Source organism: Coregonus lavaretus, assembly GCF_964263955.1.
Source record: "Coregonus lavaretus genome assembly, chromosome: 8".
Lineage (NCBI taxonomy): Eukaryota > Metazoa > Chordata > Actinopteri > Salmoniformes > Salmonidae > Coregonus > Coregonus lavaretus.
Genome location: NC_139995.1, coordinates 11,057,680 through 11,072,645, shown reverse-complemented (window position 1 = coordinate 11,072,645; position 14,966 = coordinate 11,057,680). Strand labels below are relative to the sequence as shown.

At 41.3% G+C, this 14,966-nt stretch overlaps 1 protein-coding gene across 1 annotated transcript in view; it reads right to left on the bottom strand.

Moving 5' to 3' along the window:
- Window positions 1-8,702: 8,702 nt before the first annotated feature.
- The window catches only part of LOC311133539 (A-type voltage-gated potassium channel KCND3-like), a gene marked incomplete at both ends in the record, with an annotated part of 140,990 nt that continues 134,726 nt past the window's right edge, over window positions 8,703-14,966 (bottom strand). Inside the window, 4 exons of the mRNA XM_084167044.1 lie at window positions 8,703-8,931; window positions 9,386-9,639; window positions 12,764-12,856; window positions 13,128-13,160. Coding sequence (XP_084023170.1) covers window positions 8,703-8,931; window positions 9,386-9,639; window positions 12,764-12,856; window positions 13,128-13,160 — 609 coding nt within the window. The remainder of the gene's footprint in view (window positions 8,932-9,385; window positions 9,640-12,763; window positions 12,857-13,127; window positions 13,161-14,966) is intronic.

Here is a 14,966-nt window from a genome sequence, read left to right as displayed (position 1 = left end):
AACTCATTGAGGGCTTGATAATTAGTTGACAAGTTGGATTAGGTGTGCTTGTTCATGGTTACAATACAAATGTGTACTGTTGGGAGTACTCGAGGACCAGGTTTGGGAAACACTGTTATAAATGGTAAGTTACAGCCTTTATGGCCATGGCCACGTGCCAGAATTATTTATTCATTGGTTTTCCCTCATGTACAGGTAAGCCTACTGGTTGTTTGGCTCATTTGTTTATGTAATGTATAGTTTAGGCCTTTGCTTTTTACTTCAATGCATATTTTAGATTTATCTGTGATAAAGATTATTTATGCCATTAGCCTACTTGCTTTTGCGGGTCTAATTGCTATTGATTAATACACAGTTTTGCGTTATTTGATGGGTATAGGGACAATGACCAATGTAGCCTAATTGGTTGTGCTCTGAGGTGAGCCTGTTGTCCTGGCGGTCCACTCTGGTGGTGCTGAAATTGACAGCGCATCTAACATTATCCTTTCATCGCGCTGACTGCCGGTAGCCTTCTGTCCATGGTCCTGAATCGATGGTTACAGTGTTTGCTGTTTTAATGAACGCATCTTGGGCTACCAGTCTTCGGTGCTTCTCTTCAACATCACGTCCTTTCTTGTGTGCAAAATGACAGTTGTTGTGTATATGGCTGCATTTCAGATAGGCCTACATTTTTGTACATTTTGTATGTTGCAGTAGTAGGACCAATACCGTGTGTAGCCTACTAAAAGAAGTAGGCAAACGTTCACTCTGTTATCATTCATTTGCATTACACAGTCGTTGTGTGATAGGCTACTGTAAAAGTGATGTCAATACTAGGAAAACAACAACTAGCCTACTTTTTCACCCAGTCCCTAATATCTTGCTACAGCATGTGTGTGTGAAACTCCCACACATAAGATATTGCGCACCTGGAGAAGTGGCGGCTTGGTTAGGCTCATTGCGTAGTGTCACAAATTCGACAGCAATGTAGCCTATCTATCTAATTATTGACGTTTAAGCTATGAAGTCTGTAAGAATCTTTGATAGGGTTGCTCATACTGTGGAGCTGATCTGTGCGTGTTGGTAGGCGCAAATTATGTTTAGGCCTATGGCAGCTACGGCTGCATTTCTGATACACGTGTATGTCGAAGTGGGGCGCATATCTTTTTTGTGTTATTCTATAAAACGACGATTGTTGATGTGTACCGCTACATTTCAAATACATTTTTGTACATTTGAACTGTAGTAGGACCAATCTACCGTGTTTTATTAGGTTTATAAAGCAATACTAGTTGTGCCCACCAATGGATATATTTTTTAATAAACCTGCCATATCACAAATTATGTTATACACCCTACCACATGTGTTTTTAAGACTGTGTGAACATAGCAAAAATGAGTCAAATTAAACTGTTTTTGATATCAAGTTTACATGCAAATTGCCCCACCATATGGCTCAATCTGCTCCAGCTGTGGTTTCACTCAGGGTTACATTGGAAGGGATAAACTGTGTTTGTGTGACAACACCCAGAATCCATTCACTTTTAATGAGGCAGGATGCTAAGCACCTGAAGAACAGAAGACAAGACATGATGTGCAGTAATATCCCACTGGGCACATATGTCAATTAAACGTCTATTCCACGTTGGTTTAATGTAATTTCATTGAAATGATGTGGAAACAATGTTGATTCAACCAGTGTGTGCCCAGTGGAATGCTTGAGACGTCTCCATTACCTCTCTGTTGTAGTTCTTTGTACCAACTTCATGTGTGAAAAATAACATGGACATTTCCACATCAACCACTGTTTGAGCAAAAGAAAGCTCACAAGCCAGGTTTGGGTGGCAGATGTAAATCTTTATCTGACACTAGTTTATAGTCATTATGACACAAGGAAAAGTCAAATGATAAACAACATCGGACATAGAATACGGAGCAGACAGAAAAGCCCTATTAAAAAAGAACCAAACCTAAGGAGGCGAAAGGTAAGAAACACACACTTTTTGACAAGTGACCTTTTCAATTCCTTCTCAAATGGATAAATGTGTCTATTATCCTTCCAACATAACACAGTAATGAGACCACATCAGTGTTTACTGTAGAGGTTAGCCTTGTATTCTCTGATGACTTCGCTAAGCATGAAACAGTACAGAGATTGTGTAATAGGCCTACTGTTGAATTCACATTACTAGGGGCAGCAGAACAACTCCAGGCACTAGTCCAGGACATACAGTATACTATACAGTGCCTTCAGAAAGTATTCATAATCATACCCCTTGACTTATTTCACATTTTGTTGTGTTACAGCCTAAATTTAAAATAGATTACATTGAGATTTTTTGTCAATGGCCTATACACAATACCCCATAATGTCAAAGTGGAATAATGTTTTTAGAAATATTTACATTTTAATAAAAATTAAAAGCTGAAATGTCTTGAGTCAATAAGTATTCAACCCCTTTGTTATGGCAAGCCTAAATAAGTTCAGCAGTAGAAATGTGCTTAACAAGTCACATAATAAGTTGCATGGACTCACTCTGTGTTTAACATGATTTTTGAAGGACTACCTCATCTCTGTACCCCACATTTACAATTATCTGTAAGATCCCTCAGTCGAGCAGTGATTTTCAAACACAGATTAAACCACAAAGACCAGGAAGGTTTTCCAATGCCTCACAAAGAAGGGCACATATTGGTAAAAAGCAGCCATTGAATATCCCTTTGAGCATGGTGAAGTTATTCATTAGACTTTGGATGATGTATCAATACACCCAGTCACTACAAAGATACAGGTGTCCTTCCTAACAGTTGCCGGAGAGGAAGGAAACCACCCAGGGATTTCACCATGATACTAATGGTGACTTTAAAACAATTACAGAGTTCAATGGCTGTAAGGGGAGAAAACAGGCTGGATCAACAACATTGCAGTTACACAATACTAACCTAATTGACAGAGTGAAAAGGAGGAAGCCTGTACAGAATACAAACATTACAAAACGTGCAACCTGTTTGCAACAAGACGCTAAAGTAATACCGCAAAAAATGTGTCAAAGCAATTAACTTTTTGTCGTAAATACAAAGTGTTATGTTTGGGGCAAATCCAATACAACACATTACTGAGTACCACTCTCCATATTTTCAAGCATAGTGGTGGCTGCATCATGTTATGGGTGTGCTTGTTATTGTTAAGGACTGCAGAGTTTTTCAGGATAAAAAATAAATGGAATGGAGCGAAGCACAGGCAAAATCTTACAGGAAAACCTGGTTCAGTCTGCTTTCCACCAGACACTATGAGATGAATTCACCTTTCAGCAGGACAATAACCTAAAACAAAAGGCCAAATCTTCACTGGATTTGCTTACCAAGAAAACAGTGAATGTTCCTGAGTGATGGAGTGACAGTTTTGACTTAAAGTTGTTTGAAAAACTATGACAAGACTTGAAAATGTCTGTCTAGCTATGATGAACAACCAATTTCACAGAGCATGAATCATTTTGGTCAGCTTACAGTATATAGTCAGGCAGCATTCTTTATTAAAGGGTATGGTAAATGTGACAAGGCCTTATCCTGCATTGGAGACAAAATGATCATTTTTGGGACTCCACCTCCAAATACACTGAGTGTACAAAACATTAGGAACACTTTCCATGACATAGACTGACCAGGTGAATGTAGAGGAGGCCTGTTCACATCATAGCAGAGCACTAACCAGGTTTCCATTCAACCTTTTTATGCGAGTAAAGTACGTCGGATAAAAAATGTCATCACAGGCCTGATGGAAACAGAACATTTGTCAGTAAACTTTCCAAATGTCGACAAAACTAAATATGCTAGATAAGGTGGGATCTTTTTGTGTCGGTTAAATTAATAATGCGAGAAAAGGTGGTGGAAACGCTTTTATGCGCAAATATTGATATAATAACCATCATATCGAAGTAAACTTGGAGTCATTTCAATCAGTATAGATGAAGGGGAAGAGACAGGTTAAATAATTATTTTTATGCCATGAGACAATTGAGACATGGATTGTGTATATGTGCCATTCAGAGGGTGAATGGGCAAGACAAAATATTTAAGTGTCTTTGAATGGGGTAGGTGCCAGGTGCACTGGTTTAAATGTGTCAAGAACTGCAATGCTGCTGGGTTTTTCATGCTTAAGTTTCCCGTGTGTATCAAGAATGGTCCACCACCCAAAGGACATCCAGCCAACTTGACACAACTGTGGGAAGCATTGGAGTCAACATTGGCCTGCATCCCTGTAACACTTGGCACCTTGTAGAGTCCATACCCCGACGAATTGAGGCTGTTCTGAGGGCAAAAGGGGGTGCAACTCAATATTAGGATGGTGTTCCTAATGTTTTGTACACTCGGTGTATATTCAGTTGAAGTCGGAGGTTTACATACACCTTAGCCAAATACATTTAAACTCAGTTTTTCACAATTCCTGACATTTAATCCTAGTAAAGATTCCCTGTCTTATGTCATTTAGGATCACCACTTTATTTTAAGAATGTGAAATGTGAGAATAATAGTAGAGAGAATTATTTATTTCAGCTTTTATTTATTTCATCACATTCCCAGTGGGTCAGAAGCTTACATACACTCAATTAGTATTTGGTAGCATTGCCTTTAAATTGTTTAACTTGGGTCAAACCACAAACTTCCCACAATAAGTTGGGTGAATTTTGGCCCACTCCTCCTGACAGAGCTGGTGTAACTGAGTCAGGTTTGTAGACCTCCTTGCACGCAAACGCTTTTCAGTTCTGCCCACACATTTTCTATAGGATTGAGGTCAGGGCTTTGTGATGGCCACTCCAATACCTTGACTTTGTTGTCCTTAAGCCATTTTGCCACAACTTTGGAAGTATGCTTGGGGTATGCATTGTCCATTTGGAAGACCCATTTGCGACCAAGCTTTAACTTCCTGACTGATGTCTTGATATGTTGCTTCAATATATCCACATAATTTTCCTTCCTCATGAAGCCATCTATTTTGTGAAGTGCACCAGTCCCTCCTGCAGCAAAGCACCCCCATAGCATGATGCTGCCACCCCCGTGTTTCACGGTTGGGATGGTGTTCTTCAGCTTGCAAGCAACCCCCTTTTTCCTCCAAACATAACAATGGTCATTATGGCCAAACAGTTCTATTTTTGTTTCATCAGACCAGAGGACATTTCTCCAAAAAGTATGATCTTTGTCCCCATGTGCAGTTGCAAACCGTAGTCTGGCTTTTTTATGGCGGTTTTGGAGCAGTGGCTTCTTCCTTTCTGAGCGGCCTTTCAGGTTATGTCGATACAGGAATCGTTTTACTGTGGATATAGATTATTTTGTACCCGTTTCCTCCAGCATCTTCACAAGGTCCTTTGCTGTTGTTCTGGGATTGATTTGTACTTTTCGCACCAAAGTATGTTCATCTCTAGGAGACAGAACGCGTCTCCTTCCTGAGCGGTATGACGGCTGTGTGGTCCCATGGTGTTTATACTTGCATACTTTTGTTTGTACAGATGAACGTGGTACCTTCAGGTGTTTGGAAATTGCTCCCAAGGATGAACCAGACTTGTGGAGGTCTACAAATTTTTTTTCTGAGGTCTTTGTTGATTTCTTTTGATTTTCCCATGATGTCAAGCAAAGGGGCACTGAGTTTGAAGGTAGATCTTGAAATACATCCACAGGTACACCTCCAATTGACTCAAATGATGTCAATTAGCCTATCAGAAGCTTCTAAAGCCATGACATCATTTTCTGGAATTTTTCAAGCTGTTTAAAGGCACAATCAACTTAGTGTATGTAAACTTCTGACCCACTGGAATTGTGATACAGTGAATTATAAAAATAAAAATAATCTGTCTGTAAACAATTGTTGGAAAAATTACTTGTATCATGCGCAAAGTAGATGTCCTAACCGACTTGCCAAAACTATAGTTTGTTAACAAGAAATGTGTGGAGTGGTTGAAAAACAAGTTTAAATGACTCCAACCTAAGTGTATGTAAACTTCCGACTTCAACTGTAGGGTTTATATACTATAGATATGATTTTAACTCATCTTTCACGTGACATGGTCAACAACAAGTTAACTATCTCTTTTTAACATCCATAATTACACATAGGCTCACAACGATGGACTAGTTGGGGATAGTGTAACTGCATGTCCTAACCTCTGATTAATACATGGATGGGTACACAAAGTCAAGTCAAAAACATACTGATACCTCAAATAGTATTTTCATTTTCATTATTCAAAAACCTACAGAGTGAAATAATAAATTTACACATAAAGAACAAAACAAAATGTGTTTATCTGTTATAATTTTACTGTAGCACATCTTGGCAAGTTGTCACAAGCTATTCCAAACACCAGGCACCTACAGTATGGACCTCCAATGGACAACAGTTAATGCAACATGTAGAGGAGGCCTGTTCACAACATAGTTTCCATCCAACATTTTTATGCAAATAAAGTACATGTCGATTAAAAAAATATCACGACAGGCCTGATGGAAACAGAACATGTCGGTAAACTTTCCAAATGTCGACAAAACTAAATATGCTAGACAAGGTGGGATCTTTTTGTGTTTTGCTTTTATGCGCAAATATTGATATAATAACCATCATATTGAAGTAAACATGGAGTTATGTGATGACATGTGTGGTCCTCCCACTACGACTTGATGGACTTCGCAGGATGGTGAAAGTGCAAGGTGATGAGCTTGATGCACCTTTCCAGTAAATATCGAGGGTCTTATTCTGGTGACAACTAAAAATATTCTCGCTCTTATCCATAATAATCTCATCATGTTAACTAGCCTACCAGCACTGACAAAACTATCGGTAGAGTGGAAAATGCGATGGAAACACATTGAACTTTAGATTTTTATTCGGTACATGACTTTTTATGTGCACTACGTCATCACGCCCTGATTTTTATCCGCAACAAGTCTGTTTGGTGGAAACATACCACTGGTGGGGAAATGCGCATACTTTCTTTATGCAGATTTTTTAATATTCACATGAAACTCTGTCGCCAATTAGATGAAAACCTAGCTAATGACTCATGGTTGCATGGGACCATGGTGATTATACGGTCTTCCACTGAGCTGAAAAAACAACGACTAAACTGCTATTCTAAAGTCTTAAAAATGAGGACATTCTGGAAGAGAGAGAAAGAGAGAGACATAGAGATAGAGAGAGAGCAAGGGAGAAAGGGAGAAAGCAAGGGAGAGACAGAGTTGGGTAGAGCATCAACAATGGTACTGTAGTGTGTCTGATAATATATTTCTAGCAAAAAAATAGTTAGCCCATAAAATATTTGTCTGAGTAGGCATTTATGTTACTTTGATTTTAAAGGGCGACTGCACTTCCTGATTTGGCCTTGTTTTAGATTTGGTTCATTAAGAAATGCTAGCGGCCATGACTGAATTCAAACGTGAGTTGGTTTCAGGGTGTGGTTTGATGTGGGTGTCTCGTGTGTGTTTGCAGGTGGGAAGAGTTAGACAAATTATTTTGGTAATTAGCTTCAGCTGACTGGTGTGCCACCGTGGCAATGTTGGTTGGCTTTGGATAGCCTATCTCTGGGGATAGTTAGGGACCGTCAATGAATTACACAATGTAAATGGGACACTATTTTCATGTTGCCCATCTTTTAGTTCTCTCATTAAATGCTTTAAATATTTGTATATGAATTTCTACAATTTATAACTTGTTTGAGGTTTTTAAGTTATTGAAATTTGGAGCTATTGACCTTTAAAATATTGTGGTCCCTAACTAGCCCCATAGGGATATCGAATGTCAAACCAAATTGACCATGGGCATTACGATCTGGGCTTAGGTGCTGCCAGCTGTGGGCAGGATTAAAATAAACCCAACCCAAGGAAAACTGTTACGGTACCCTTCATTCCATGACATACATTTTTTTCCTATCATCTCGTAAATCTGAATGAGACTAACTTTATGACCCAAATTATCCTATTCACATTTTGTAGTCAATTTTGACAGTAGAATAAATGTGTCTGACTCATATCAATGCCATATAGGCCATTTTCAAAACGAGAAATTGCTTTTTAGGGGCAGTCGCTCTTTAAGGGCATTGTGGACAGATGAAAATCTAATCAGGTTAAAACCCACTAAAATATTAACATTTCATAAAAGTATCATCACACACATACACACAAAATCACCACAATCATATTAACCGACACACCTCATCCACTGGAGAAGTGAAAAACTCCAAAACTGTATCAATCAAGGTAAAACTAGATACGACAAACAACAGAAAAACGCAAAGAAGACCAACCAAACTCAAGTTAAAACATTGATAGTTGTCTTCATCCTCCTTTGAACCTTGTAAGTGTAAGAAGAATATCTTTCACACATTTAGGGTTGAGCTGTAGCCAGAAAATAAAGTGTAGGTGCGAAGTGCACAAAAACACAGTGACTTCCTTTGTCCTGTCGAATCCCAGAATTCACACATACTGGCCCGTGTTTGGGAAATGCGCACACCGTAGCCTACCATCAGCTGCCTTGCCTTGCAGCATTTCTCTCAGTATACAGTAGCCTATCCCCTGGCTGCTCAAAAGGCCAAGTACATTCCTTGGAACACGGGGGTTCCCTCCCATTTCTCTACCTCTAAACAGGCGACAGGGGTCCTTCAAGGCAGAGTTCAAGTGAAAGTCCCCTTCACCTCTCCTCCTGCTCAGTCAGTCTGTCGATTGGGTTAGCCACACAGTCACAGAGCGGACACTTTAATGACATTGGAGCTGGCGGTGGGGTTGATGCTGGGGGCCTGTGGGCCGGTGGGGGGTGGGGGGGGTCTGCGCTGGGGAGGTCCGTGGAGACCGTCCCCGTCAGCGGTGTCGGAGGGGGCCATGGGGATGCTGATGATCGCCGTGGTGATCTGACTGCCCTTGTAGTTGATCAGGCCCACCTCGTCTGTCTTCATGTTGAGACTAGAGCGACTGAGAGAAAGAGAGAGTGAGTGTGAGAGAAGAATGAGAGAGTAATGAGATAGCGACAGACACAGGGAGGGAGAGGGTGGAAAAATACTGTAAAAGTGCAGTCATTTTACAAACGCCCAACAACTTGTTGTAACAAAAGCAATCGATACGATCCTACAGTGCCCTCTAGTGTTTTCTATGGGGACAGCATGTGTGCATGACGCACATTTATTTTACCTTTATTTAACTAGGCAAGTCAGTTAAGAACAAATTCTTATTTACAATGACGGCCTACACCGGCCAAACCCGGACGACGCTGGGCCACATCTGTGCTGAGTATGATGAAGTAGCCCTAAGACACTGATCTAAGATCAGTTTAGTATATTAATGGTAAGGGATTTCCTCCATAAGTTGATTGTAGATTTGTGTCAACTTCAACCTGTATCCATGTGCCTGGCTGCCTGCAGTCTCTAACCTGGTGGTATGCGGCTGCTTATCCCCACACTGGATGTGCAGGGCGCTGAGCTCCTGTAGTAGGCCCTGCTGATGGCTGGGCTGCAGGGGCAGGCTGGAGTTGGGCAGGGGGGAGTTCATCTTCCCCCGGCGGGTACAGCAGGTGCCTATGGGCCCGTCCTGGCTGGAGAAGGAGGGGCTGCGGGAGGTGTAGCTCTGGACCGTGGTCTCCAGGCAGTTCTGCTCATACAGCTGCTCATCCACAAACTCATGGGCCTGCGGAGGAGGAGAGGGATCAAAAGACAGCTGCTGCCGGGTTGATTATATATTCACACTATATAAGTGAATATATAAGGTTTATATAGTGATATAATAGTTGTTATCACTATATAAAATAAGACCTCAGAGGATGTGTTCCATGCTAGGTAACAGGTCAACCAGTGTTTCCCCTAGGATTGTTTTCAGCAGTGGTGGCAAGGTTAGCATGGGTGGGGTGCTCCAGGGGGCATCCTTTTGCTGGGGGGAGAGAACATTTTACGGTTTTAAAGCTAGTTTCCTGCAATTGTACACATTTTGCCATGGGGCTGAGAAACAAAAATCTGTTTTAAATAAAATGTTCTGCAATTCTACACAGTTTGCTGTGGCTTATGCCGTGTGCTTATGCTATCTGAGTGACTCAAACATAACGAAATCTATGGTCCCCGAGCATGACATTTTTGGAATTTTATATTGTCCCTGCTGTCTACTTTTTATTTAGGTGATTATTAGTTCTCAAAGACGATCTTATTAAAACATACATATAGGTTAATTATCTTTTGTACATACTCGATATCTGGTTTTAGTCATTTAAGTTTATACAGAACACGTTTTACTATACTGAAAACTATTTTCAAGGGGGGGAAGGGAGTGGCGGCAATGATTTAGCAGTGGCACTTTGTCATCGCCTATCTCAATAACAACATTGGATAACAATACACTGCCCCTCTGTTCACAGTGGGAAGATGTCACACTTCCGCGTTGTCATGCTGCTTGTTGCGACTTGGCTACCTGCCAAAATGTTTACTTTTAATAACCGTTTAATCAAAACTCTGCATTTAACACATTTACCGACGTCTTAGATTTTTCTTCGCTCAACTATTTACATTCAACTTTTTCACCCCGGACGCTTTAGTACCTGGATACCAACAAGCGAGCCAGGCTACCAAGAGCTCAACTCATACAATGCTCTCTATAGGACTACTAAAGGAATTTGCTTATTTCCAGCGTGTGAGTGTGACTCCAATTGTTGGCCAGTACATGCTGTAACTATATGTTTTGTATCCCCCATGACTACAGACACTGGGGACACGCTCTGAGAGGCTAGACCAAACGCTAACACACAGCCGGGCCGGTGCGTAGCAAGGAACAGCCGGCGACCTGCCACTGACAACCGACCCAGCCATCACACGCCCCCTGCGCTTCTCTCTCGCTCTCACATTCAATTAGAGACAGACAACAACACAGTTGTGCGAGTAGGGGCATCAGCGGCCATGGAGGGATCATCTAAGTCCCCGGCGGCGCTGGGAAATGTTTGTTCCCTTGGACTGTCGGCGTTCAGCAGTGAAAACTCCTTTGAATCTGCTGGGGACTCGGTTGCTATTAAGTGTATAATCTGCAACATGTTCGTAGTTGTCACGGGGAAAGGTCCGATGGATACCTTAATTTGTGAAAAATGTATTGAACTTGATGCAGCTAAAGAAAGGCTTTTTACTCTTCATGAAGAAATATAACATTTGACCAAGCGCCTTGAACTGAATAAGGATTCCATGAGACTATCGGCATCTTTAAATGCTTCCTATCAAAACATCCAAGAGGATCATAATGGGACCTTCCTGGACTATGATACATTTACTCCACTGCACCCCTCTACTAGCTTGAACCAGAAAATGGCTGCTCACTGTTCGACTCCAGGTGAGCGTAAATGGATTAGTGTCGGAACCAGAAAGAAGGAGAAGAATCGTCCTCGGCGCGCCTGCCTTCTTCCTCCTGGCCTCGCAGTCAGCTTCGAGACACGGCAGAGGCCAGATCATTCCAGCTATTGTGATAGGGAGTTCGATGGTGAGGCATAGATCTGTACCTGGTTCAAAAGTTCAGGATATCACCAGGTTGCTTCCCGAGGCTGTGTGTCAGTCACCGGGGGCTGATACTGTCATGTTTCATGTGGGGTCGAATGACATTATGAAGGGCAGCTCAAAACAACTGAAGATGGATTTTAAAAAACTGATTGGGTCACTACCTGACACCAACAAACGCCCCATAATACCTGGCTCTCTGCCCTCCCTAAATCATGGCATTGAACGGTTCAGCAGACTTTTAGCCCTCCATAAATGGCTATGAGACTATTGCAGCTCTGTGGGTGTAACATTTATTGCCAATCTCTCCTGGCTCAAAGTGGAGGAGAGATTGACTTCATCACTACTTGTTTTTGTGAGAGGTATTGACATGTTGAATGCACCGAGCTGTCTGTTTGAACTACTGGCACACAGCTCGGACACCTATGCATTCCCCACAAGACATGCCACTAGAGGTCTCTTCACAGTCTCCAAGTCCAGAACAGACTATGGGAGGCGCACAGTACTACATAGAGCCATGACTACATGTAACTCTATTCCACATCAAGTAACTCATGCAAGCAGTAAAATTAGATTTAAAAAACCAGATAAAAATACACCTTATGGAACAGCGGGGACTGTGAAGCAACACAAACATAGACACATGCATACAAACACACAATAACACACGCACTATACACACACGTACACATGGATTTTGTGTTGTAGATATGTGGATTAGAGTAGGGGCCTGAGGGCACACACTTAATATGTTGTGAAATCTGTTGTGAATGTATTGTAATGTGTTTTAAATGTATAACTGCCTTCATTTTGCTGGACCGCATAATAAATACAAATACAAACATGTCTCCATTATTTGAATAATGAATAAGACAATTTTTTTATGAAATGGTTTGTACAGAAGAATCCTAATTTTTATGGTTAGAGTATGGTTACAGTATGGTTTTCTAGTCATTGAGTATGGTAAAGTATGGTTAGAGTATGGTTTTCTATTAATTGAGTATGGTAGAGTATGGTTTTCTAGTCATACAGATGTAGGATCTTAATTTAAGACAGTTTGCTACAGCAGGAAAAGAATCCCGCAGCAACAGGAAATGTGAATTATTATGTGGACATTTTTGTAGAGGTTGATACATTTTATGTAAGGTAACATCAAGTTTCGAAGTTGAAATTACAAACTTCAGAAGCCTTTTTAAACCTCAAATACACTACAAGTTGTATATTTCCTGCATCAGGGTGATCAAATTAAGATTCTACATCTGTAGAGCATGGTTGGACTAGAGACTCACAGTGGTCTTCTCCAGACAGTGCAATAGGTGGTGGTGTTGGCTCTCTAATAACGACATGCTCTTGTTGAGCGGCTGTTCCTCTTCCTCTGACCCCTTAGTGGACAAACAGAAAACACACAGAAATATAGAGAAAAAACATACAATGCAAACACTGTTAACAGTTACATACATAGTAGTAGAAGTGTGTTGGTTAGCTACTTGAGCTCCAGGTATTTTGTTTCATTATCAATATGGCTACCAAACAAACAGGTAAAGATTGTATGTGCCACTGATGTTTCAGTCTTTTCTGACAGAATTAAGTGGCTATAAAATGTTGCACATGTAGAATTTCATTGTAACGTCATGTGATGGCTGATTTAAATACCTCGTGGATATTGTTTTGCTTGTAAGGTTGTTGCTTCAGAGAGTTGAAAAGGAGAGAAGAAGCAGACAAAGAAACAAAAAAAGCAGAAAGTGCTTTACTTATCTGGACAATTCTCTACATTCCTTTCATGAATTACTAGTAAAAAAAAAAAAAATTGGACTTGATTCAATTTCAACTGAACAAAATTGTATCTATCATTTTTAACTGCTTTCAACAACAATCACATACAACACATTTTAAAAACAATATGCAGACACACCTCCCGTTTGCAACAAATGCTGCTAGGGACAACATTGGAACAGCTGGAAATACTTTCATCAACAGAGATCTGTTCCATTTACTGTCATTCAAACTACACACAGTCAGTTCAACGGTGCACAGTAACACAGTGTTTGATGCTTCTGAATGATTACTCTTTGAAGGTTTTTCAGTTGGATGAATTCATCTGGAAGTATAGCCTATCTCCTGTGAGAGGGGTACACTACATGACCAAAAGTATGTGGACACCTGCTGGTCAAATATCTCATTCCAAAATCATTGGCATTAATATGGAGTTGGTCCCCCCTTTGCTGCTATAACAGCCTCCACTCTTCTGGGAAGGTTTTCCACTAGATGTTTTTGCGGGGACTTGCTTCCATTCAGCCACAATAGCAATAGTGAGGTTGGGCACTGATGTTGGGCGATTAGGACTGGCTCGTCCTCTGCGTTCCAATTTATTCCAAAGGTGTTCGATGGGGTTGAGGTCAGGGCTCTGTGCAGTCCAGTCAAGTTCTTCCACAGCGATCTCGACAAACCATTTCTGTATGGACCTCGCTTTGTGCACGGGGTCAATGTCATGCTGGAACAGGAAAGGGCCTTCCCCAAACTGTTGCCACAAAGTTGGAATCACAGAATCATCTAGAATGTCATTGTATTCTGTAGTGTTAAGATTTCCCTTCACTGGAACTAAGGGGCCTAGCCCGGAACATGAAAAACAGCCCCAGACCATTATTCCTCCTCCAACAAACTTTACAGTTGGCACTACGCATTAGGGCAGGTAGTGTTCTCCTGGCATCCGCCAAACCCAGATTCGTCCATTGGACTGCCAGATGGTGAAGCGTGAATCATCACTCCAGAGAACACGTTTCCACTGCTCCAGAGTCCAATGGCGGAGACACCACTCCAGCCGACGCTTGGCATTGCGCATGGTGATCTTAGGTTTGTGTGCGGCTGCTCGGCCATGGAAAGCCATTCCATGAAGCTCCTGACGAACAGTTATTGTGCTGACATTGCTTCCAGAAGCAGTTTGGAACTCGGTAGTGAGTGTTGCAACTGAGGACAGACGATTTTTACGCACTACGCGCTTCAGCACTCGGCGGTCCCGTTCTGTGGGCTTGTGTGGCATACCACTTCGCAGCTGAGCCGTTGTTGCTCCTAGACATTTCCACTTCATAACAACAGCAGTTAAAGTTGACTGAGGCAGCTCTAGCAGGGCAGACATTTGAGGAACTGACTTGTTGGAAAGGTGGCATCCTATGATGGTGCCACGTTGAAATTCACTGAGCTCTTCAGTAAGGCCATTCTACTGCCAATGTTTGTCTATAGAGATTGCATGGCCTGTGTGCTCGGTTTTATACACCTGTCAGCAATGGGTGTGGCTGAAATAGCTGAATCCACTATATATACAGTGGGGGGAAAAAGTATTTAGTCAGCCACCAATTGTGCAAGTTCTCCCACTTAAAAAGATGAGAGAGGCCTGTAATTTTCATCATAGGTACACGTCAACTATGACAGACAAATTGAGATGTTTTTTTTCCTGAAAATCACATTGTAGGATTTTTAATGAATTTATTTGCAAAC